Here is a 25,426-nt window from a genome sequence, read left to right as displayed (position 1 = left end):
GGCCTTCACCCTCCTACAGGATACCCAGTTCCCTTGCACGATTACGTAAAGGGTTCAATTAAATTGCTTCTTTTTTTTTTTTCTCAATTGCAGTAGAAGCGAAAGCTCTGACGTTAAGAGGAAAGAATAGATGAGAAACTTCTAATTTTGAATCCCCTTGGGATTAGATGCTGATTTCGGCCGTGCAGAGAACACTGCCCCATATTTTGAAAGCATAGCTGCTGGCAGTTTCAGAGGAGATGACTTTCCAAAATAGGCAGTGAACCCCCCCATCCGTATCTGATGACCATCTGACGTGTGGATGCAGAAGTACAGAGCTACCCACATGTTTTGATAAGTCTAACCTTGCTCTTGAAAATGGCAGTGACATGTCATCATTATGAAATACAAAACACACCAAAAAAATGCATTACCTGGTTGTTTGCAGAAATAGAAAACATTACCTGTCTTAGAGAAATAGCATTTACTCACCCTCTGGGGCAGCCCTGTCTCCTCTATGGGAGCACGTCTATCTTCTTTGGCTTAAGATGATGCTTAGAAAGTTCGCAAGAGTGAGAACTACAGACACTGATTAAGATGGGGTGTGTTTTACTTTCTCTGGGGCAGCAGCCTGAATTTGCCAGAAGCAGTCGTAGGTTGATATGGCGGGAGCTATGGTATCTCTAAGCTGGATCTCATGAACCTGGCCAAATTAGATTGGGTTCCATTCCTCAGCGGTTGCCTTCATAACATTACATTGTAGGGCCAGCAATTTTAAGGTACTCACCTGTGCACACTCAGGATAGCTCTCTAAGAAGTGTTTGGACGCAGAAAAGCTAGATACCCACCATGCCCACTCTTATCCTCAACCCCTTATTCAGCGTCAAACCCAATTTATCCCAGCAGAGACTGCTGGGGAACCAAAGCTTCCTGTCTCCAGAAACCACTCCACCTAAAACTAAACTTTGTCCAAAAATAATCAGCAGCAAAATGAAATATACACTGTCAATATTTTAAATTAAAAATTTCCACCATTCGGAATAATTGTAACCTAAAGTAATCCAGCGGCAGACACGCTGAAGGTGGTAATAAGTAGAAGACAGCCCTTAGAGATGAAAACCCAGTCACCTGCTAAATGATACGGTTTCATAAACTCAATTCTGAGCTCAGCTGTTTGGCTTAAAGTAATTGAGTAGGTAAACAAGAATTACCAGTGGGTTTAGTGTCCCCTGGAGAGTTATACTTTCACAGAAAGAAATCATTGGAAATAGTTAAAATATGTTCCTACCATTTAGTAGGATAAAAGTTGGCAATATTAATTGTGAGATATATGTTCACAGGCTTTTAGTTTATGCTAGACATAGATTGTATCATAGCACAAGGAAGCATCCGAGGAGATACTTGTTAATGGTGTAGGGAGTGATTTTTTTGGGTATTGCATATGGGGCTTATAAAGTCATTGAATCGAATAGAAACCAAGATCAATATAATTTGGGTTTTTTGGGGGTTTTTTTTGTTCCAAGGTTTACGTTTTTTGGAGTTTCACATATTTTCCTGATGTATAGAAATACTCTGTAGGTAATGAAAGCCATTCCGAGTAATTTTTATTTTCCCTGTTGCTGCTGTTAAATTTAATGGTGTCAGCTTGCTAATCCTCCCTGACATTCACACGGACTCCATTTGTGCCTGTGTTTTTCTAGAATGGCAGAGATGCAAGGACTGATGGAGAGGCTGGAACGGGTGGTCGGCCGACTGGAGTCGCTGTCTGCAGAGTCACACCGGCCTCCTGGGGACTGTGAGGGACTTAATGGTGTCAGTAGAGGTAGGGACACTAACTGTTGTCATTACTTAATGTTCTCCCCATCACTTCGTTCTCAGGAAATATTTTTATCACCCTTTCTTCAGCTGTCGTACTCCTTCCTTCCTTCCTTCCTTCCTTCCTTCCTTCCTTCCTTCCTTCCTTCCTTTATTTGTTTTGTTTACTTTTTTTGAGATGCAGCGGGGAGGGGGAGATAGAATCCCAAGCAGCTTCCTCACTTTCAGCGCACAACCTGAGGCGGGGCTCAAACCCACGAACTGTGAGATCATGACCTGAGCCCAAATCAAGCATTAGACTCTAACCAACTGAGCCACCCAGGCGCCCCCATACTCCTTCCTTTGTATGTGATCATGATATTCACCAGATGCAAGCCATCCCTGAAGAAGGGAAAGGAAATAAAGTTTCAACCCACAATCTGCAAAAATTACCAGTATCTGTGCCTATTAAGAGTATAATCTATGTGCCAAATGTCGTTATTCGTTTGCTCTAGTGTTTATACTGTTGTTCCACATTCCGCAGTGGCTGTACATATATTATCTGAGTAATTTTATCAAAGAGAAATTAATGTTCTCGATTACAGTGTCAATTGGAAGGAATTATCATTCTGTAGATTTGAATTTTAAAGAGAACAAGTCATTAAATTTAAGAACTGCAGTTTTGAAGGAAGTGAGTCTGACGGGAAGCCAAACGTTGGTTCCAAGTAACATGATCACATCGCATTGTGTCACCTGTGCCTGTTCCTAACCAAATATGCCTTTAAAGTCATATGCTAATGCCACTTAAAAAAAAAAAGATTTTAAATATATGATCAAACATAAAAAGTTAACAACATAACATAAAAGTTAGCTAGAAGAATACCATATATGGCAAACTCTCTAAGTATCGACAGTAATTTTTCCAGTTCCTTCTTGTCTGAGGTCGTAGATTTAGGAAATAAAAATACAGGACACCCAGTTAAATTTGAATTTCAGATGAACTACTTTTTTGGGGGGGTATAAGTATGTTCCACATACTGCCTGGGATATACTGCATGGTACACACTTAACTCTAAAAATTTATTCATTATTTATTTGAAATTCCAATGTAACTCGGGGATCTGTATCTCATCTGGCAACTCTATTCTTGTCTCAAGTACACTTCCTCCTTATCTGACCCATTTTGAATCCTATCAGGCTTTGGGGACCGAGAAAAGCCTAGGGGAATGGGGGCTTCAAAAGAAAAAAAAAAAAAGCTTTCACTAGGCAAGATCCACATTGGTGCTTCTAGAATTTCAGGAGTATTTGGGGGCTGTGCCTTGTATCGGATGCCTTAGGACAAAAATTACTGCATGAACACAAATGCACAGACTGGTTTTTCCCCCCTGAACATAATGAAAACTAAAATGTTTTGAATGAATTGAAAGGGGATGTTCTTTAAAGGGAGGCTGCCAGGGGCCTGTAAATTTCTTCCACATCAACTGAAACACATCTATGATTTCATTCTGAGCCTCTTTTTGTTAACTGTATAATTGGTGTAGGAGATTCAGTAAACCTCATTTGTAAGGAAATATTTTCATGTTCGCTTCAATAACTTGGGTTTCCTCTGTCTTTGACATCAGGAGATCAAAGGACATTTCTGTACGATTGCTGCCCACAAATAGAAAGCCTGTAGATGCATAAAATATAAGTAAAATCCAACTCTCAGAACACTGTGTAGCGTTGTTGAATAAAGGGGGGAAAAACTCAATAATTTGAACCTCACTTGACTTAAAGAGTTACTAGACTGCACTTTGTATTTTCTTTGTTACAACAGTAATTTTCAGGGAAACTTAATAGACTAAACAAAATTGGAAGGTGTATAATTAAATTACTTAAGTATTTAAACAGATATTTTCTAATACAGAAAATTGTTCCAAACCAATTATTAGAATGAGGTCTTTTAAAACAACTTACCTAGCGGTTTATTATCCTACTAGGAATGCAGTAGGGTCATTGGTAAGCAGGATAATTAATAAAATATCTGAATGATAACCATCCTTAAAACATTTTACAACCCTAAACAGCATCGCTTTCATTTCTTCTTAATTTAGTAAGCTTTGATGGTTTTCTAAATTCTATTTTTTTTTTAATTTTTTTTTTCAACGTTTATTTATTTTTGGGACAGAGAGAGACAGAGCATGAACGGGGGAGGGGCAGAGAGAGAGGGAGACACAGAATCGGAAACAGGCTCCAGGCACCAAGCCATCAGCCCAGAGCCTGACGCGGGGCTCAAACTCACTGACCGCGAGATCGTGACCTGGCTGAAGTCGGACGCTTAACCAACTGCGCCACCCAGGCGCCCCATTCTAAATTCTATTTTTAACAAATCCTTAAGGACACCCTCTCACCTGGAATATAAAACATCGTTATTATGGTGATGTTATAACTGAAGTTAAAAAAATTTTTTTATTTAGAAAGAAACTTTTAGGAGTGCCTGGACTGCTCAGTTGGTTAAGGATCCGACTTCAGCTCAGGTCACGATCTTACAGTTTGTGAGTTCAAGTCCCACATCAGGCTCTGTGCTGACAGCTTGGAGCCTGGAGCCTGCTTTGGACTCTCTGCCCCTCCTCTGCTCTCTCTCTCTCTCTCTCTCTCTCTCTCTCTAAGATAAATAAACACTAAAAAATTTAAAAAGAAATAAAAAGAAATTTTTAGATGGAACCCTGTCCACTACATCTGTAATATGCAGAAGTCAGCGAACTGCCTTCTTATGATACAGGTGCTATGTTGTGTTTTATGGTGGTTTTTTCCCCCCTGACAATCAGGTAAGTTTGGTTCAACAGTTGAAGAAGTATTTTTGCACGCACACCAAGTAATGAGTACTTTGTTATATACGAGGAAATCTAAGATGGATTATATGCAGAATCCTCCAGAATCTTTGGTCTCCATGCTTTGCTATTCAGGACCACAACTGCTTTGATTAAGGATGCTCACAAGATGCAGGCTGGGAAGAAAGACAGGTCATTAAGGGCTGCCCAGAGGAGGTGTGAACAGAGCTAAGTGATGAAAGGAAATAGGAAAATAATTCCCTTTTATAACTGTTCCTTCTGCTATGTAGAGTCCTTTGTCTCATGTCTCAAACTCTCCAACTTTAAATACATCGCAGACACCTCTCAGGTGTCTCCCACAGCAACAAACGGGTTTATCTGCTTCCAAATGGACCCCTAAGGAATCTGTGGGCTTGCCCCCCTTTTATATTCCAGAAGTTGGTGTGTACTGTATTTTGAACTTTAAGGTTCAGCTTCAATAGCCTGCTTAGAGGTTAGACTGTAGGTGCACAGCACTGTAAGCAGCTGTTTTCATCACCTTCTGGGCCTGTGGAAATGGGCATCTGGGAAAGGAAGGAAGTTTTATCCTACAGCTTTATGAGCATGGCTACTAATGTACAGTTTGAGAAAGGGAATCCTAGGTTTTGGTTTGGATTTTAATTGCCTATAGGGTTGAGTTTTTCAATACTAGGGACATGAAATCTTTGACTAAGACACAATTTTTCTGTTAAAAAGCAGGGAAAGAGATACAGAGCACTCCAGGTTGGGCCGTTGTCGCTTGGGTTTTTATGGTAATTTGTCAGATCAAACTTAACGTGAGTTAGCTCAGCAGACCTTTTCATGCCTCCCAACTCTGCCTCCCTCCCCCAGGAAGTGAGGACAGGATGGAACAGAATGTGTGACATTGGCATTGTTTTCCTACTTACCAGAGTTTGTTATTGCCTTTTAATTGTCCTGGGTAATCTTGGTAACTGTGTGCAAGGTCTCACAGCACCTGGGCAGATCAGTGTAGTAGAAAGTACACTTGGCTTATGTCAGTTCTTGGATCTGCCTCTTATTTGACTATAGTTTTGGTCAAGTCATGTGCTCCGATTACATCTCCATTTCCTCAACCAGGAAAACTATGATGGTGCTACTTAGCCTCGTGAGTTTGGGGAAGAAACAAATTCGTATGTAGGTGAAAGTGCTTGCTCAAATAGGAAAGCATTGTGTTTTCTTGAGCCATTGAAAAATGTTTCAGGAATACTGACCGAATGAGAATGGCATGGGCGATATTAAGCTTCCATAGGGCCTCTGGCAAAGCAGTATCAGCTTTTCATTAGACTCCTGGGGACTGGGGCACCTGGGTGGCTCAGTCATTTGAGCTTCCTACTTCAGCACAGATCATGACCTCAACAGTTCATGGGTTCAAGTCCCGCGTCGGGTTCTGTGCTGACAGCTCAGAGCCTGCAGCCTGCTTCAGATTCTGTCTCCCTCTCTGTCTGCCTCTCCCCTGCTTGCACTCCATCTCTCTCTCTCTCTCTCAAAAATAAATAAAAACATTAAAAAAAAAAAAAAACAAAAAAACCTCTCAGAGACTGACAAAATGTGATTCTTCCAAAGGTGTGGCACCCTCCGTGGAAGCCTTTGATAAGCTGATGAACAGCATGGTGGCGGAGTTTTTACAGAAGAGTAGGATCCTTGCTGGCGATGTGGAGACTCACGTGAGTACTTTTCTCTCTTTGTCTCTGTGGAGGAGATGACTACTATTTAAAAAACAAACAAACAAACAAACACCCCAGAAATGACAAGGGTGGGTGAGGATATGGGGAGACTGGGGTCCTTGTTCACTGCTGCTGGCAATGCAGAGTGACGTAGCCAGTGTCGAATCCCGAAAGCAGGATCCCAAAGAGCTATTTGTGTACCCACGTTCCCAGCAGCATGACGCACCGATAGCCAAAAGGTGGAAGCCACCGTGTGTGCGTGGACAGATGAAAGGGCAAACACAATGTGGTCTATGCGTCCAAGGGAGTATTATTCAGCCTTAAAAAGGAAGGAAATTCTGACATGCGCTACAACATGGTCGCACCTTGAGGATATTTGGTTAAGGGAAGTAACTCAGTTACAAAATGAAAAGGACTGTATGATTCCGCTATACATGAGGTGTCTCTGAATCCGTTGAGCTGAGGGAGGTACCTAGAGTAGCCAACCAGGCTCACAGATACAGAAAATAGAATGCCGGCTGCTCGGGGCTGGCGGGAGAGAGAAGTGGGAACTTGTTTAATGGGTATAGCGTTTTAGTCTTGCAATGAAGGCTAAACTCCAGAGAAAGTTCTGGAGATCTGTTGCAGGACGATGTGAATATACTTAACAGTACTGAGATGTACACTTAAAGATGGTGAAGAGGGTACCATGTGTATTTTACCACAGTGGAAAAGTGCAGCCTGAGGAAGAAGCAAAATCATAGAATTTGATAATCCTTGGATTGATAAAGACCTTTAATGATATCTGGGCCAGACTTCCAGTTTTAGACACTTCGGATACATTTAAAAATGTTTAGGGTCACCTGGGTGGCTCAGTTCGTTGAGCGTCTGACTGTTGGTTTCGGCTCAGGTCATGATCCCAGGGTCATGGGATCGAGACCCGTGTTGGGCTCTGCGCGGAGTGTGGAGTCTGCTTGAGATTCTCTCTTTTCGTCTGCCTTTCCTGCTCTCTCTCTCTCTCTCAAAAATAGAAAAATTTTAAAAAATGTTTAGCATCCTCCTTGACACTAGTCATTATTTGCATGCATTTAGTGAAAATCTAATGTCATAGCCAAACCAATTAAAAAACCTAGGAGAAATTTATCTCCAGGTTCTTCTTTTTTCATTTGCCTTTGTTTCTCACAGAGGATTAAATTCCAAATCCATCTGCTCATGGATTTCTCAGCAATGGCAAAACCATTTTCAGTGTAGATTCACGGAAAACCTGATTCTTGAATAAAGCTGAGGTTTGCGGTTAAAAAAAAAAAGAAGCAAACATAAAAAGGGATTCTCCCTTACTTGTCCCCCAATTAGACATTATATGTAGCACCCAACCCCAGTCTTCCAGGTGATCTGGTGGCTCAGGTGATACCAGAGACTCCAGGATTGTAATTAAATAGGTGCCTGTCTCCTCCCGTTTGCAATGCGTTTGTTCGTCACATCTAAGAAAAAGGAAGATTCGTCTCATGACCTCCATTTTTATTAAAATCCCTATTGAAACGCCTCTTGACAGAAGAGGGGAAACTCTGCTGTACATGGGTTCTAGAAAAGTCCATGTAATGAGACGTGTTCACTTCCAGTGGATCCCGGAGCTCAGTGGTTACTCGGGTCTGTTCTTGAGCTTAATGTGCTTGTTCTCGAGAAACCTTGTAAGCAGTAAGACAGTGGTTGGACCGCTTCTGTTTGAGGCACGACAGCACCTGAAAACTAACACGCAAAATGGAATATTCCTGCCACTACACTAAGAGATTCTGAAGAAACTGACAAACATTTACTGTCTTAAACTCTATTACGAGAATTACTGGATCATTATGGTTCCTATCAGTTAACATTGACATTGTACTTGTGAGGTGCAGAGTACATTGTAACTGTCATTAGCAATATCTCACAAAATTAAATATAGAAGTGTTGTACTAGAGCACTGAATTTGCCCTTAAAGAAAACACGCCGTGTTTGCATACCAAGTAAGTCTCTTCAAATTCCATAGTAAACAGTTCCTTTCAATTCTTTTCAGAACAAAGCAAGTTCTAAATAAAGTGTAGCCTGATTTATATCACGTTTTTTCTCCTCTCCACTCGTCAGTCTGAAAACAATATGACTCAACTGGAGGACAGTTCTCAATAATGGGTGCAGAATGCTTAAAGAAAGGCATGTTTTTCACTAACAAGTTTTTTGAAAAATGAAAGGAGAGAAAGAAGGAAGAAAAGAGAGGGGAGGAGGAGAAGAGAAAAAGAGGCAGAGAAAACCTTGTCATCTCAAAGTTTAGACTCTGCTTCTACAACACAAAGGAAGTACAGACAGCTATTGTCCATCTGCCCATGACTTTAATACACTGAGAAGGCGGTTTATTTTCTCTCTTATAGAACCATGTGTCATTGACATTAAGCTTGCAGCTGCTGCCTCTCACATAAGCCAGAAGTGGGGGTTGAACATTGTTCCAAGAACACACCTGTTGCCTAGAAGAAGAAAAAAAAAACCCTCACATACCTGATTGTGCAGTATGGAAATCTGAGAATGACACAAATGTGCATCATGTTAAATCCTATCCGTGTATTTAAAAGCTGTTTCACAGATACTAATAATGAATAAGGGCAGCCAAGCTATGATTTAGCGTCTGCTTCGATGTGTTGGCTGCTGGCTGGGCTTTAATTTACTGATCACTCAATAGTCCATTGACAGACCAGACCACAAAAAAGAGGAACTAATAGCTACAATTAGGAAGCCCTGTTGAACCAAAGAACATAACAGGTTTAGAAAAGATTAGATCTTGTAAAGCCTTCTTGTGTGCAACATAAACCCAAGGGCTTATTTAAACTAGTCTTCAACCCAGGAACACTGGCGAAGCTTGCACCCCTTTTAAGAAAGAATCCACAGTGCATAATTTTATAATAGCTATTTAGGTTAAATATAGTCTTCGATGTCAAAGGAAAGGATCCCCCAGAAACTGGGGGTATGTAATACCGAGCTCTTGGCCAGGCATCATTTATCCTTAACTGGACTTACGTGATTGTTTTTCACAAAGCTGGCCTGCTGTTATTCACAGTCAATGGACCCAATCTCAGGCTATTTCTAAATGATTTGACAATCGCAAAACGACTATGAATCACATAGCTCCTCTCAACTCAAACCCTTTTTGGAGATTTATAGAATTTACATTTTAAAAATGTCTCTGGAAGTCTGGAACCATTTATTTTCTGTTCTTGATTAAAATGGATAAGAAAGAAACACTCTTTTATTCATTGTTTCGTAAAAATGAGAGAACCATACTTTGAATCCAAGGGGAATACAATTCAGTTAAGAAGTACAGCACACTTAAGCATAGTGTGATTAAGTCACAGTGCACCGTGTTATGACCTTGACTTCCCTGCCTTGTAAAGGACGAACATTTTTAGACAGTTATGATGGGGGCACGCCTGATGGGTCACAATCACTCTAGATGTTTCTAGTCTTTGTTATTTATTTAAATCTTCTCCAGAATGTTTTGTTTGTCCTCATGCCATGTTCAAAGAGCGGCTGACTAGGACTAGCAGGTTGTATTTGCATTTTAGAGCTGGCTCAACTTTTTACAGCGTAACCTTGAGCTGGTCCCTTACCCTCCCCAGTGATGAGGCTGGACGACCTCCCTCCCAAGGGCCTTCCCTTTCTCACAGCCCGATGGAGCGACTCCCCCCTGTGTCAGCATTAAAGCATGAGGGAGGGGCTGATGGGTTTCCACACAGGGCTTGCGATAGGGTGTTGTCACCCTTATAAACGTATCTTGAGTCATGCCAGGGAAAGTGCCTCAGTCATCTGGACATCCCATACAAGCAGAAGGAAACACAACAGAAAAAGGACACAGCCAACACTAAAGACAAAATATCATCCTGCTTTACTGTGATAGAGAAGAAAATCAGACTCCTTCATTTCAAGAGACCTTGAGGCCCCCGTGAGTCTGTCCTTTTTGGTCTTAAAGGTTGTCCCTTATTCCTTTACATGGAGCTTTTCTCTGGAATAATTAATAACTCTGTCTCTGGAATGAATCACACAAATACGTGTGCATATTAAGTCTACTCATTGCATCCATATCTTCCTTTGACTTTAGAAAATATTCATGGGTAAATCATACTCATTTAAAAAGTGACCATTTGCATTTTTGATGCTTTATAATGGGGGTCTATATAGGAACTCTCCTGCCCTTGCCATAAAAAAATCCTCCAAAGCACCAATTTGGGGTTGACTCAGCCAAGCAGCCCATTCTACATAGATCCCTCTCATCCTCTCCCGCTCGTCTTCCGCCAAGTTATTTCTCTCATTGACTTCTAGTTTCCTGCTCATTGCTTTATTTTAAACATTTATTTTTACTGTAACAAGATATAGAGTACTTTAGCAACGTCAAGCCCAAAGGATCTGTAGGTCTTTCAGATTCTCCACGTGGCAGAGAACCGGAAAATGATTTGTATAAAGAATTCTATGCCGGGGCACCTTGGGTGGCTCAGTCGGTTAAGCGTCCGACTCTGGATTTCCATTCAGGTCATGGTCTCACGGTTCGTGAGTTCAAGCCCAGGCTCTGCTCTGGCAGTATGGAGGCTGCTTGGGATTCTCTCTCTGCCCCTCCCCAGCTTGCTCTCTCTCTCTCAAAGTAAATAAATAAATTTAAAAAAAAAAAAAAGGATTCTGCCCCTACATTTCATACAGACTTTGAGTTGGGATTTTTCTTTCTTACTGTCTTAGCCAGTTATGATGGTCGGAATTTTTAGAGAAGGAGATACCTTCATATCATCCGTTCTAATATATACCCCCTTTTCCTTTTCTTTCTCCCTCTGTCTCTTTTTTCCTTCCTTCCTTCTTTCCTTCCTTCCTTCCCCCTCTCTCCCTCCACTCCTTCCTTCCCTCATCTCTCCCTCCCTCCTTTCCTTTCCTTCCCTTCCCTCCTCCCTCCCTCCCTCCTTCCCTCCCTTACTCCCTCTCTCCCTACATCCCTTCCTTCCTTCTTTCTTTCTTCTGAGAGAGGAAAACACACACTAGAGAGGTTAGGTGACATCGGTGATAGGTTGCATGATGAACCATGGCTTGGTTCAGAGCCAGAGTCTGGTCTCTACAGTTCCCAGTCACCATTGGGTGGGGAGATGCCTGCCTTTGACCCTGTGGGCAGCTGTGTCCCCCGTCACCTTTGTGGGGAACTGGGTCCCTAGTGAGAAGCAAGTGGCACTTACCTGCCTCCTTCCTCCCACCCTCTGCAGTCCATAGTGGTTCCCGACCCCCCGCACCCGGTTTCCACAGTATGAGGAAAGTTCATTAGGACCACTGACTCAGACGAGGAGAAAGGAGAGTGTGGAACATCACCTCTGCTCGTGTGTGAGGTATGTCCTCAGAGCAGTGCTGAGTGAGGCGACAGGGAAGTTGGTGGCCTTCAGGACAGATGCACCGTCTCCCTCATGGGTCTTGGTTTCTGCCCCATCACACCCGCCTTGTCCCAGCCTGGTTATCACTCACTGTGCTGTTGGTGCCAAAGTTGCAGAATTCCAGAAGGTCACAGATATCAGTTTCTGTCATCATTTCTTCCCAAGAATGTGGAGAATTTTTATTCTCGGCATTGGACACGTACTTTGCTACCCAGCATCCGCTCTGACGCACGGCCCACTCCTGCTACGTCACTAGCCTTAGTGGGACATCCCTGAGACTGCTTTTTAACTTAAGGGCGTTTGTGTTTAGGACATATAATCCCCAACTCTTCTCTTGAACATTCTAGTCTGATACCACATTTAGAGCTTTGGAGACCAGGTGGACTTAGAATCCAAACATGTCTTGAAGGGCCACCAGGCGTCACTAACCACCAGGATCTCCCCGTCTACCAAACATAAAATGGCACCAGAACATTTTGCTGAAGTAATGAATCAGGTGCCGTGATCTTGCAGGTTAAGGCTTTTTCTGCCTTTTTTTTCCCCCCTTCCTGGATAGTAAATTTGCTTTTACCAAACTCATGCCTGAGTGCTTTTTTTTTTTTTCCTTGAAGGAAAACTATGGAGTGCTAGCGGTGGTTATCTGTGTCTGTTCTGTGTTCACTAGCACGAGCAACAAGGAAAAGCACGGATGCATTCCGACCGGGCCCAGGCCTGCTGTGCTTGGGGTAAGCAGTGTCCCCCACCAGCTGGCACCTGTTGGCCTGTACCTAGGAACAGAGTAGATTACTGAGTCTCACATGAGCGGCCTTGCTCTGTGCAAACTCATAGCAAGAATCTACAGTTCAGGCCACGTCAGGAGTTCCCAAGGGTAACCAGCAACTTCTCCCCGTACATCTTTCTCCTGGGCCGTAACTCTTTCCGAGGGTTGCTTACCATCCATGTCAGAATTCAGTCATGCTACCCAAGACCGGAAAGTACACGTCCTTGTCCTCACCCTTTTCTTTCCCCCATCCTTCCTTCTTTTCTAAAACGACACCGATAATTGGAACATTTGTTGTTGTTTTCTATCTAGACTTCAGGATAACTTAATTGTCTGCCTGGAGGCTGCTTCAGCCTCTGAAAATTAATACTTTGTCTAAAAGAAATGACCTGATTTCATTTAGATTATCTTGTTATTTCTATCCATGCACCATCCCCACAAAACACACGCACGCGCACACTCGCGTGCATATCCACTATTCACCTAAGAACTCTTTGTCATGCTGTATTAGCTACGTGTAAGACAGAGGTCTCCGTCAGATATATGGGATGTCAGGTTCAAGAGTCACTCTGTAAGAAATATGTTTGCAGATTTGTCTGTATGCCTAAGGCAAGTATAAAATATGCTTTCTTGCTTTTAGTGTTAGTATTTAGATTGTTACTCATTCAATGTATCTATTAGCATACTTAGTATTTAGGTTGTGGTTTACCAATGTAAGTTTTAAAATATGAGAGTTTGTACATTTTATAACACATTACAAGCCAAGTCTTTTTAAAATATCAAATATAAGGGGCACCTGGATGGCTCAGTCGGTTGAACATTCGACTTCGGCTCAGGTCATGATCTTGTGGTCTCTGAGTTCGGCCTGCGTCGGGCTCTGTGCTGATGGCTCAGAGCCTGGAGCCTGCTTCTGATTCTGTGTCTTCCTCTCTCTCTCTGCCCCTCCCCCACTCACGCTCTGTCTCTCTCTGTCTCAGAAATAAACATTAAAATTTTTTTTTTTTAAAAAGGAGAAATTCTAAAGGGTTCTGAGCTTTGGGGACCACACATCTTAAACAAAAATGAAACAAAAAACAAAAATTCCAGGGTGGCTCAGTGGGTAAGCGTCAGACTGGCTCAGGTTATGATCTCACAGTTGACAAGCTCGAGCCCCTTGCTGGGCTCTGTGCTGACAGCCCAGAGCCTGGAGCCTGCTTCGGATTCTGTGTCTCCCTCTCTCTCTGCCCCTCCCCTGCTCATGCTCGGTCTCTCTCTCTCTGTAAAAAATAAATAAACATTAAAAAAGCAGAAAAAAACCTAAAAACAGAAAGACAAATACCATATAATTTCACTTACACGTGAAATCTAAAAGCCAAACAAACCCGACAGAATAGGAGCAGAGTTATAAATGCAGAGAACAAAACTGGTGGTTGCCAGAGGGGAGGGGAATGGGGGGGATGGGCCAAATGGGAAGAGGAGTAAGAGGCACAAGCTTCCAATTATAAAGTAAATAACTTGGGATTGTAATGTATGGCATAGGGAATATAGTCAGTAACATTGTCACAGCTTTATATGGTGACATATGGTAACCTATGTATTTCAGTGACCATTCCATCCTGTATATCAATATTAAATCACTATGTTGTACACCTGAAGCTAATACAGCATTATATCTCCATTATTCTTTTAAAAAAAATAATGATATCACTCATATGTGTTTGCAATAGAAATCCTCTCCTTTTCAGAAAACACTTTTTAAAAAAAAAATTTATTTATTTATTTATTTATTTATTTATTTATTTATTTATTTAGAGAGTGAGTGGGTGAGGGGCAGACGGAGGGAGACACAGAATCCAAAGCAGGCTCCAGGTTCTGAGCTGTCAGCACAGAGTCCGACACGGGCTTGAACTCACAGACCGTGAGATCATGACCTGAGCCAAAGTCGGACACTTAACTGACTGAGCCACCCAGGCGCCTCTAAAAGATTTCATTTTTAAGTAATCTCTACACCAACGTGGGGCTCGAACTCACAACCCTGAGATGAAGAGTCGGATGCTCCATTGACTGACCCAGCCAAGCACCCTGGGAAAACACTTTTCTAAGGCACTTGGAACATTGATACTTGACTTCCAATTAATCAGTGTTGTTAAAACTGACTAATATATGGATAAGGTAGTATGGTTTTTTGAGAATTTGGGGCTCACCTGTTGAGTGCTGGGGTCTATTACAAGGTTCCAGAAGTATGCTATTTCCTCTGACCCTGGGAGCATCTAGCACTGTGCCCATAGTGAGTGGTTAATCAGTGTTTCGTGAACGAATGAATGAAAATGAATGTTTGAGTGAATGAATCAAATCATTAACGAATTAGTGAATCAATGGATAGATGAATGTGCCATAGCCAAAGTTTAAATTAAACAGTATCCTAGACTACCAGTTAAAAAAATACCAAAGCCAAGTATTAAGTCATGAATTAGCAAGTAAAATATGGAGAAACATAGACTCTGTAGATTTTCGTTTCTCTCTCTCTCTCTCTCTCTCTCTCTCTCTCTCTCTCTCTCTCACACACACACACACACACTCACTCTGAATTTCTCATAGACCTGACAGTTTATCTAGTACCTCCCTCATTCCCTTCATTCTCATTTAAAAAAGCTAAATGAGAATTTTTTAAAATTTGTCTGAGGATAGTTGACACACAACATTACATTAGTTTCAGGTATACAATGTAGTGATTCATCGTCTCTACTCATTATGCTGTGCTCATCACAAGTGTAACTACCATCTGTCCCGATACAGTATAATATCATTGACTATATTCCCTGTGTTGTGCTTTTTATTCCTGTGACTTACTCATTCCATGACTGGAATCCTGGATCTCCCACTCCCTTCACCCATTCTGCCTGATCCGCTCCCCCCCCCCCCCAACCCGGCTACCATCAGTGTGCTCTCTGTATTTATAGTTCTGGTTCTGCTTTGTTTGTTTCTTTGTTTTGTTTTTTTTTATTCTACATGTGTGAAATCATATGGTATTTGTCTTTCTCAACATGATTTATTTCACTTGACATAGTATCTTCTAGGTCCATCCGTGTCACAAATGGCAAGATCTCATCCTTTTTTATGGCTGTGTAATATCTGTGTGTGTGTGTCCTCTTTATCCATTCACCTATTGATGGACACAGGTTGCTTCCATATCTTGGTTGTTGTAAATGCTGCAGTAAATATAGGGGTGCATGTATTTTTTGAGTTAGTGTTTTTGTTTTCTTTGGGTAAATACCCAGTAGCAGGATTATTGGGTCACATAGTATTTTTATTTTTAATTTTTTGAGGAACCTCTATACTGTTCTCCACAGTGACTGCACCAATTTACGTTCCCACCAACAGTACACAGGGTCCCTTTTCCCCACATCCTCGCCAACACTTGTTATTTCTTGTCTTTCTGATTTTAGCCATTCTGACAGATGTAAGATCTAAATGAGAATTTATAAGGATGTGAAAATCCACCAATATATTGACTGATAGTCACTGCCACTAGAAATCCCATGATCTCTATCTGAGACAAGGTATTTTTGTGAGCTTTACTGTATTTTAAACTGAAGCCCACATTTAAAAAAGGAATTGAATTTTGTTTTCTGTTTGCATTGTGGTTTGACGTGTTACTTTCTCCTTTGATCGTTAACGTTCAAAATGATAGAGATCAGGTGAGAGATAATGTTGGAGTCTGAAGGGGCCAGTTGGGAAATTCAATTCTTGTTTGGAACTTCACTGTGTATTTCCAATAATCAACCTTCTTGGGTTCCAAGAATCTTCAGCTGTATTGTTGTAATTTTAAACATCTGGATGAAAACTAAAAAATTGAGTAGATTGGCTCAATATGTCGAAATACTAACCATCCCAATGTTTTAATGGAGACTCTCACCCCAAAGTTCATTTATATTTTTTAAAAAATTTTTTTAATGTTTATTTATTTTTGAGGGAGAAAATGAGCCCAACGGGGGAGGGGCAGAGAGAGAAAGAGAAAGAGGGAGACACAGAATCTGAAGCAGGTTCCAGACTCTGAGCTGTCAGCACAGAGCCCGGCGCAGGGCTTGAACCCACAAACCGCGAGATTGTGACCTGAGCTCAAGTCGGACGCTTCACCGACTGAGCCATCCAGGCGCCCCCAAAGTTCACTTATAAATTAGTTCTTAGAAATTTGGAAGACATTTTCCCCTAGACCTCATGTAAGCAAGGAGGGGTTCAGTTCCAATGAAAAGGTATGGAAGAACCTCGCTGCGTGTATGGTACGCAGCCTGCTGAGATCTACAGTCTCTTTGCTAACAGTTTGCCACAAGATAAGCACAAATTGTACGACTTTGAAAACTTTGCTAGCAACCCAACAGAGTAATTTTATGTCTGCTAAATCTGGTAATTTAAAAAAAAACTAGGACTTGTGCTTTGTAGGTCTGGCTTTTTAATTTCATTTTCCTAGCAAGGCTCTTTTATTTATTTTACGAAAGTATCAGTCTGTGACAGATGAGAAATTAAAAAGAAAAACCTTTAACCAAATGTTTTGTGAGCAGCACTTATGTAACGCAACATGCGAGAAAAAACTCTTCCACTCTGCTTTTAGTTAAGTGAAGCAGGAAAACAGTAACGTTAACTGCAAAGTAGTTATTTATGGTGAATGCTGATTGATGCCTGGACTGTGAGTTTCATTAGAGAAAGACAAGGAGATAGGGATTTCTATGCAAGTTTGTGTACTTTCAGCTGGTATTTGGCCTGATTCCTTTCTACTCTTGCCACCAAAGATGGGGCTTTTCTTTTTCTTTATATGAGTGTAGAGTTACAGCCCTTTGATACTGAGCAACTGTTACTATAAGGGTAGCTTTGAGATTCACAAGTGGCACAAAAAAGACAGGAAGAGAAATTTTTTCTGAGGATAACTGAGCAAAAATTGAGGGAAGAGAGAGTGAAGAGGTGATATATACACTTAAGAAAGATTCGCTTTGTCAACAGTAAAGTCTGGAAGGATGTTCATTGAATTGCTGACAATGGTTATTTTGGGGGTGGGGCTGTGGACTTAATGGAAACATTTACTTCCTAAACAGTCATGTCTTTTGAACCTTTTATATCATGTATGTGCTATGGTTATCATCAAAAGAGGAGGAAAAGGAATGTCTGATTCTGGAAGAAAAACTCTTGGAATCAAGGTATTGCCTAAAAAGGAGTTCGCTGAGCAGGAAAAAACAAGTGAAGAGAAAATACAGGCACTAGGAGGCACTAGGTGGCGCCACTTGGCCTACACACTTGGCTGCTGGGCACCCTTGTGGTCAAGAGTCCAGGGTGCCTGGGAATCCCCTGGGAGTGGGGGAACCAGTGTCAGTCAAAGACTTTTTCATGGGTCAAGTGTTCATAGTAAGAGCTCAGTCTAGATGGATTGATATTGACCAGATATGGTTGATGAATGAACACAATCTGGTTCTTAGCTAACTTTTGTGGTTACTGGAGATCGATCTTATTTCCCTGCCTCATTTTCATTTTCCATATCAGTGAGAGAGGCAATTGGAAAGAAGGGGAAAGAGAAGGAGCATTTGTTGAGAGACTGCAATGTGCCAGGCGCTCTACACAGCTACTGACAAACCTTCCTTGGTCGGTAGGAGAACCTTTAAGACAGAAGACATTCAAGATGAAGAAGCCAAGCTCAGAAAGACTTGCTTGTAGCCGTACATCTAGTAAGGGGTAAAGTTGGATTCTATCTCAAGCCTGTCTGAAGGTCTAAAGCTCATGGTCTCTCCACCACACTGCTTTCCAGTAACTTAGGTCTTTCATTATTAAGCAGTAGTTCCTGAGCTTCTGTTGTACCAAAGACCCTTCTATGGAGGCACCCACTGGCCTCGTCTTCAAAACATGCCACCTAGTTGGAGACACAAGGCATGTACACATGCGTGGAAGTTGCATAAGAATAGGGCTTAAATAACACAAGTGAGAAGACAGTGCTTAGTGTCACAGTGGCATTCTAGAATAAGGAGAACCTTGTTGTCTCTAGTTTTTGAGACTGGTCTCAGCAACCAAGTACCCTTTCCTTGTGTAGACCCAAGGCTCATTAACCACGAAGCAGTTCTGGCTTACTAAGTCAAAAGATTTGATTTAAACATGTTGATAAAATGCGTTAGATTCCTTAAGTGTTAAAAAAAAAATTAGAGAATTTGGAGAGGGGCCGATCTGCCAAGTATTTTTTAACCACACAGGGATTGAATTTGAAAATGAAGTTAATTTAGGAGAATAGTTTTGTTCAGAATACAGACTTGTAACAATATTCGTACCTGTCAGGAAAGCAAATGGATTTAAACATAGAATGGTGTTTTTTTTCCCCTATTCCCATGCCTTGAGAGATACTCAGTGTTTTTCTTTCAGATCTTTGGCCTTTTTAAATATAAACTGCAACAGTGAGTTATTTAGAAGAGTTTTGTTGTTGTTGTTGTTGTTGGGCTTTTTAAAACCACAGCGATTGTTTTTATATTAGATTTTGCTTTTTTCCCCATTTTTAAAAAATTTATTTTTTAATTCACATCCAAGTTAGTTAGCATACAATGATTTCAGGAGTAGATTTCTTAAGCCACTTACCCATTTAGCCCATCCCCCTACCCACAGCAACCCTCTGTTTGTTCTCTATATTTAAGAGTCTCTTATGTTTCATCCCCCTCCCTGTTTTTATATTATTTTTGCTTCCCTTCCCTTATGTTCATCTGTTTTGTATCTTAAATTCCTCATATGAGTGAAGTCATACGATATTTGTCTTTCTCTGATGGACCAATTTCGCTTAGCATAATACCCTCTAGTTCCATCCATGTAGTTGCACATGGCAAGATTTCATTCTTTTTGATTCCTGAGTAATACTCCACTGTAAATATATACTGCATCTTTATCCATTCACCTGTTGGTGGACATTTGGGCTCTTTCCATACTTTGGCTCTTGTCGATAGCGCTGCTATAAAAGTCTTCTGCACATTTTATTTTGGTAAACTGCTTGTTTAATTTAGACTGTATCTTCTGATTCTCTTACCACGTCAGTAGGTTGGAGTCTACATTATCATTTTTAGTGACTGCATAGTACGTCATTGTGTGGTTATACTGTAATTGATTTAAACACTCAAAATTGTATCTCAGTGAAATATAATGTATATATAAGAATGCAGGGCCCAGACTAGGGTGATACAAGTAAGGTCCTCGGGTGTGACCCTGAGAGAGAGCAAGCCTGGGCTTCTCCCCAGTGTCGACCTGGTCCTGTCCCTGCAAGACTATTTACAGTCATTTTAAAAAGTAGTAACATTTGGGGCACCTGGGTGACTTAGTCAGTTAAGCATCTGACTCTTGATTTCAACTCAGGTCATGATGTCACCATTCATGAGTTCGAGCCCCACATTGGGCTCTGCACTGACAGCGCAGTGCCTGCTTGGGATTCTCTGTCTCCCTCCCTCTTCCCCTCCCTCCTCTCAAAATAAAGAAACATTAAGAAAAATCAGTGTTTACAATATACTATCTTAAAAAAAAAAAGTAGTAACATTTGACTTGTTTTCAATTTTTTCCCCAATTAGAAACAAAACTTCAGTGGATATCCTTGCACAAACATCATTTTATTATTGTACAATTATTTTCTCAAAGAAAATGCCTACAATTGGAAGTGCTAGGTCAATAGCAAACACTGCCTAATACTGCCCCCCCTGCCCTTTCCCTCCCCACCCCCAGCCCCCGACACACACACAGTACTGATTCATATGCTCATAATGTCTTCAAGTTCTTTAGGCAATTTGGTGATAATTATGAACTAGGAAAATAAGAATTTTAGGGAAACAACACATGATTTGAATGCTCGTTAATATTCGTAATGTTGACTCTAAAAATGCTTTGCCCTCTGCTGGGTGCGCAGGGAAATAAAAACAAAGCTATTCTTCCCCATATAAACAATCTTTTTTTGAGAAAGAAAACCATCTATCAGTGCTGTCTTTTACTAACTTGACATACCAAGAAATAGGTTTAAATTTCCTCTTTGGTTTAGGGTGGGGTTGGTTGAGCGTTGAGTCACTTTGACTGAGACCACTAATACAGCTGAGCCATATGATAGAAGATTCCAGGCATGGATATAGAAGGGACACATCGGAGCTCTTCTCTAGTGTCAGAAACATGCACCGTGGTTGATGTAAATACTTATGTGAGTTGGAAGTTGCCAAGGCAACAATCCTATTAATGAAGAATAAACCTCTTTTATTATCAGCGCCTGAATGATTACTTTTTTTATAAACTGCGCCTGGAAGTCTAACATTGACGTTCTTAATCTACCTGCTCATCTTTGCTTTCCAGACTGCAAAACTATTGAGCTGTATTCAATAAGCATGCCTCCTTTCTCTGCCAATGAAAGTGGAGTTATCGGGGGAAAAAAATTAGTCAACTGTAAGGGCAGTAAAAATACTAATTTGTAACAATTACCTAATATAAAATTATTGCCCTTTTGATATATACTTTGACGAAGGCAGAGCCTGAAATTGACTGAACTCGTTTGGTATTTGAGTGGGCCAGAGTCTTTAAATTAACTTGTCTTTATGATTTAACGGAGCATTGCCAACATATTTTTAAATAAGTGGAGTGTGACATTACTGCTTCCTGCCCCTAGTCAGACTGTAAATTTAGACTCCATTTTATGGCGTGCACACTGGATATTTGAAAAAGGGCAGCTGTGGCTGAGTCATAAGCTTTAGGGAACTCTGTTGTCTCAAAGGACCAGGGAGCCACGTTAAGGGAAATGATGGTTAGAAATGAGTGGTTTCGAAGTAATGCTTCTTGGGTTCTACAGAGAAGCAAATCTTTTCTTCACAAAGGAATACATTCCCTTTTAATGAGAGTGCTTCTTGTGTGTTGTCAAGCTAACCAGATGTTGTCAGGCTTACCCTTTCAATCGTGGGTTGGTGATATCAGCAATCCGTTCCTTTCAGGATTGAATGTTTCTTGTCTGTTCTGTATAATTAGCACCTTATCACTTATTACTCATATCTGTTAACCATTCTCTGTATTCATGACTTGTTTCCCCCATTGAAACCTGGTGGCACATAGGCACTTAGTAGGTACTCAGAAAATACAGTTCAGGGGCGTGGTGCCTGGGTGGCTCAGTCAGTTAAGGGGCCGACTCTTGATTTCAGCCCAGGTCATGATCTCACAGTTCATGAGTTCAAACCCCACATGGGGCTCTGTGCTCACACCAAGGAGCCTGCTTTGAGTCCTCTTTCTTCCTCTCTCTGCCCCTCCCCAACTTGTGCTCTCTCTCTCTCTCTTCCTCAAAAATAAATAAACATTAAAAACATTTTCTAAGAAAATTTTATTTGTGAAATTCAATAATAAATTTCTGTCTTACTCAGTTATTTATATCTTTTGCATATTTTTCCCAATAATACAATTTAAAAGTTTGATGAAGAAAAATTTCAGAACAAATACATGAGGAAGAGAACAAAAGCTACTCATATAGTTTCAGTACTCAGTGATAACTGCCTTTGATATCATGGCATATTTATTTCATAAGGACATCGTTCCAAGTCCTGTTTTCTCCTCGGTGAGTTAGAATCGACCCTGTAATTTGTGCCAGCCATTTGTATAAGGACAAGTGACACACGCCAGGCACTGACATGGCACAGGTAGTCCAAGGGAGGCATTGGGATGTTGACTGAAATAACGGGGCCATTCGTAGTCTAAGCAAAGCTTGGCCCTTGTCCCGTGTCACTGTGGCAATTCGAAGTTCAACAACAAATTGTCCATCTGATTTCTCCTTTCTTCATTTTTAGCTTTCGACTACATTACTGAACACACAGATCTGCCCTCAGAACAGGTTTTAACACACACGGATGTACGTGTCTCCTTATTAATGGCAACTCAGCTGGCTTGCCTGATGTCTTTTCCTAATGGCACATTGGGAAGGGATAGAGCCGTTGCCCAGCTTATGCAGAATAGCCAAAGGTCTGTGGGAACTAAAGTGCTAGGGAGGAAACATCCCATCCTTGTGTGTTTTATTTTTGGCTGTGACGACATAAAGGAGTGGTCTGACTGTCGCTTTAGTTCCCCACCTCAGTAATCTCCATAAGCACCCCCAGATAAATATGATAAAAATAACAATAATAAACACAAAGAAGAAACCCTCATGTGATGAGGATAAAAGCTTCTCTAGAAAACTTTGCTATTTTTAACAAACAGAACAATCCAAGTGGAAATAGTTTTTATCATAGTCTCTTAGTGAGCCCCGCCCCCATCATCATTGTTCTACCACTGTTTCCATGGGATAACTGTCCCCAAGGCCCTCCTACCTAGGTGTTCACAACACCTCTGTGTTCATAACCTCCCTCCCCACGCCTTATCCACATTCCCATGTAAATACATCAAAAAGCAGGGGATGAGGAGATGTTCTGTCACCAAGAGGATGAAGACGGGATACGAGGTCAAAGATGTCTCAAAATTTAAACAGGATAAATTTTTCTTGCTTAAAAAAAAGTGGAGAAAGGACTTCTGTCTTCTGGGGCCACATTTAAGGAGCTTGGAAGTCACCACACCATGCCAACAACAAGTAATAAGCTGAACAGTTTGAAAGACCAGCAGCTCTGTTTGGATCTGTAAGAGAAGGGAGGACCCAGGGCAGACTGCTGTCCCCGGGACCAGAGAAACAGGTGACAACAGGAGTTCCTGCATCTGGGAGCAGAGACTCAGGAGTGACGTTGCCATGGGAACCAGCGCCCCGGTGGGGAAACAACCTGAACTGTAATTGATGGATTGTTGGAAGCTCAGCGCAGACGACTCTGAGAGTTCAGAAGTCCAGGAGGACCCAGTTGTTGGGGTCCCCCACAACACTGTGACATTGCCTATGGCAGTTCAGTCAGGTCCCCATAGTAAATATGGAAGAAAAATGCCCTCAGGCTTCTGGCAAGGGGAGGGGGGAAAGGAAGCATTTTAAAATCAGCCAGAGCACTCTGTTCTTAACAAAACCTGTCCTGGGGCGCCAGGGTGGTGCAGTCGGCTAAGCTTCTGACTTTGGCTCAGGTCATGATGTCATGGTTCGTGGGTTCGAGTCCTGCATCGGCCTCTGTGCTGACAGCCCCGGAGCCTGAAGCCTGCTTCAGATTCTGTGTCTCCCTCTCTGTCTGCCCCTCCCCTGCTTGTGCGCGCGCGCTCTCTCTCTCTCTCTCTCTCTCTCTCTCCCCCTCTCAAAAATAAATAAAGATTTACAAAAAAGAGAAAAGACCTGTCCTCAGTGGAAGCTAGTTAATCAGAGCCTAACCTGGTAGGGTATTGTCACAGCCCAACTGACCAGGAAAGAGAAATCCCCAACTCCAGCTGGCACTAGTCTTTCCACATGGGAAGGGGACACACCCAAGTCCAGATCCCTGTAGCCATCCTGTCCCACCTAAAGAGGAAGGAAAAAAATGTGAGAAACACTTGTGAAGTTCACCTCCCAGAGGCACAGACTCACTTAAGACTGAGACCTAATCATAGGATTAAAGTACACTTCCTTGTCTTGCCACCACCCCATTACTGAAGTCCTATTTATAGCAGTTTCTGAAGTGCCTGGGTGGCTCAGTTGGTTAAGCGTCCGAATTCGGCTCAGGCATGATCTCATGGTTTGTGAGTTCGAGCCCCACATTGGGCTCTGTGCTGACAGCTCAGAGCCTAGAGCCTCCCTCTCTCTCTGTTCCTCCCCCACTTGCGCGTGCGTGCATGCGCTCTTTCTCTCAAAAATAAACATTAAAAAAAAATTAGATAGCTATTAATGGCAGTTTCTCTCACCCAAGTCTGGCAATCAAAAAAATTACCAAATGTAAAAAATTATCAAAAAAATTACAAGGCATACCAAAAGGCAAAAACTCAATTTGAAGAGACAAAGCAAGCCTGAGAACCAGACATAACAGGGATGTTAGAATTACCTAATTGGGAATTTAAAATAACTCTGATTAATTTGTGAAGGGCAATAATGGAGGAAGTAGACAGCAGGCAAGTACAGATGGGCAAGGAACAGAGAGACAGAAATCCTAAGAAAGAACCAAAAAGAAATTCTAATGATAAAAAACACTGTAACAGAAGTAAAGAATGGCTTTGATGGGCTTATTAGTAGACTGTACACAACTGAAGAAAGAATCTCAGAGCTAAAGGATGTACCAGTAGAATCTTCAAAAAAACAAAAAGAACAAAGACCAAACAAAACAGAAGAGAATATCCAAGGACTTTGGGACAACTACTAAAGGTGTAACATACGTATAATGTTAATACCCAAAGGAGAATAAAGAGAGAAAGGAATAAAAGAAATGTTTGAAACAATGATAACTGAGAATTTCCCCAAATTAACATCAGAAACCCAACCACAGATCCAGGAAGCTTAAGGAATACCAAGCAGGATAAATACAATAAATAAATAAACAAACAAATAAACAAACAAAAAACCAAAAAAAATCCCTACACCCCAGCATATCCTTTTCAAATTATAGAAAATAAAAAAATAAAAAAAAAAAGAAACCAGAGGAAAATACTTTTTCTGTAGAGGAACAAAGACAAAAGTTAAATCTGACCTCTCAGAAACCATGCAAGGAAGAAGAGAATGGAAGGAAATACTTAAAGTGTTAGAGAGAAAAGAACCTACCAACCTAGAATTTTGTACCCAGAGAAATTATCCTTCAAAAGTGAAGAAGAGGGATGCCTGGGTGGCTCAGCTGGTTAAGCGTCCAACTTCAGCTCAGGTCATGATATTGCAATTCATGAGTTTGAGCCCTTCATCGGGCTCTGTGCTGACAGCTCAGAGCCTGGAGCCTGCTTTGGAATCTGTGACTCCCTTTCTCTCTGCTCCTCTTCTCCCCTACTCACGCTCTGTCTCTCTCTGTCTGTCAAAAGACAAATAAACGTTAAAAAAAATTTTTTTAAGTGAAGGAGAAATACTTTCTCAGACAAAAATTGAGGGGAACTTGTTGCTGGTAGACCTACCTTGCAAGAAATGTTAAAACAAAT

General features: G+C 41.4%; 1 protein-coding gene across 6 annotated transcripts in view; it reads left to right on the top strand.

Annotated features, from left to right (window-relative positions):
• The window catches only part of CAP2 (cyclase associated actin cytoskeleton regulatory protein 2), a 152,991-nt gene that overhangs the window by 24,364 nt on the left and 103,201 nt on the right, over nt 1-25,426 (top strand). For 4 of the 6 annotated variants that reach the window (XM_011282140.4, XM_045057075.1, XM_003985751.6 and 1 more), the window contains 2 exons: nt 1,680-1,801; nt 6,186-6,286. In XM_011282140.4, coding sequence (XP_011280442.1) covers nt 1,681-1,801; nt 6,186-6,286 — 222 coding nt within the window. In that variant the 5' untranslated portion in view covers nt 1,680. Of the gene's footprint in view, nt 1-1,679; nt 1,802-6,185; nt 6,287-25,426 lie in introns of those variants that run through there. The other 2 variants (XM_045057077.1, XM_019830199.3) reach the window with 1 other exon arrangement.

Source organism: Felis catus, chromosome B2, assembly GCF_018350175.1.
Source record: "Felis catus isolate Fca126 chromosome B2, F.catus_Fca126_mat1.0, whole genome shotgun sequence".
Classification (NCBI taxonomy): Eukaryota; Metazoa; Chordata; class Mammalia; order Carnivora; family Felidae; genus Felis; species Felis catus.
The sequence above is the reverse complement of the archived record's forward strand: the minus strand, read 5'-3'. Positions and strand labels throughout refer to the sequence as shown.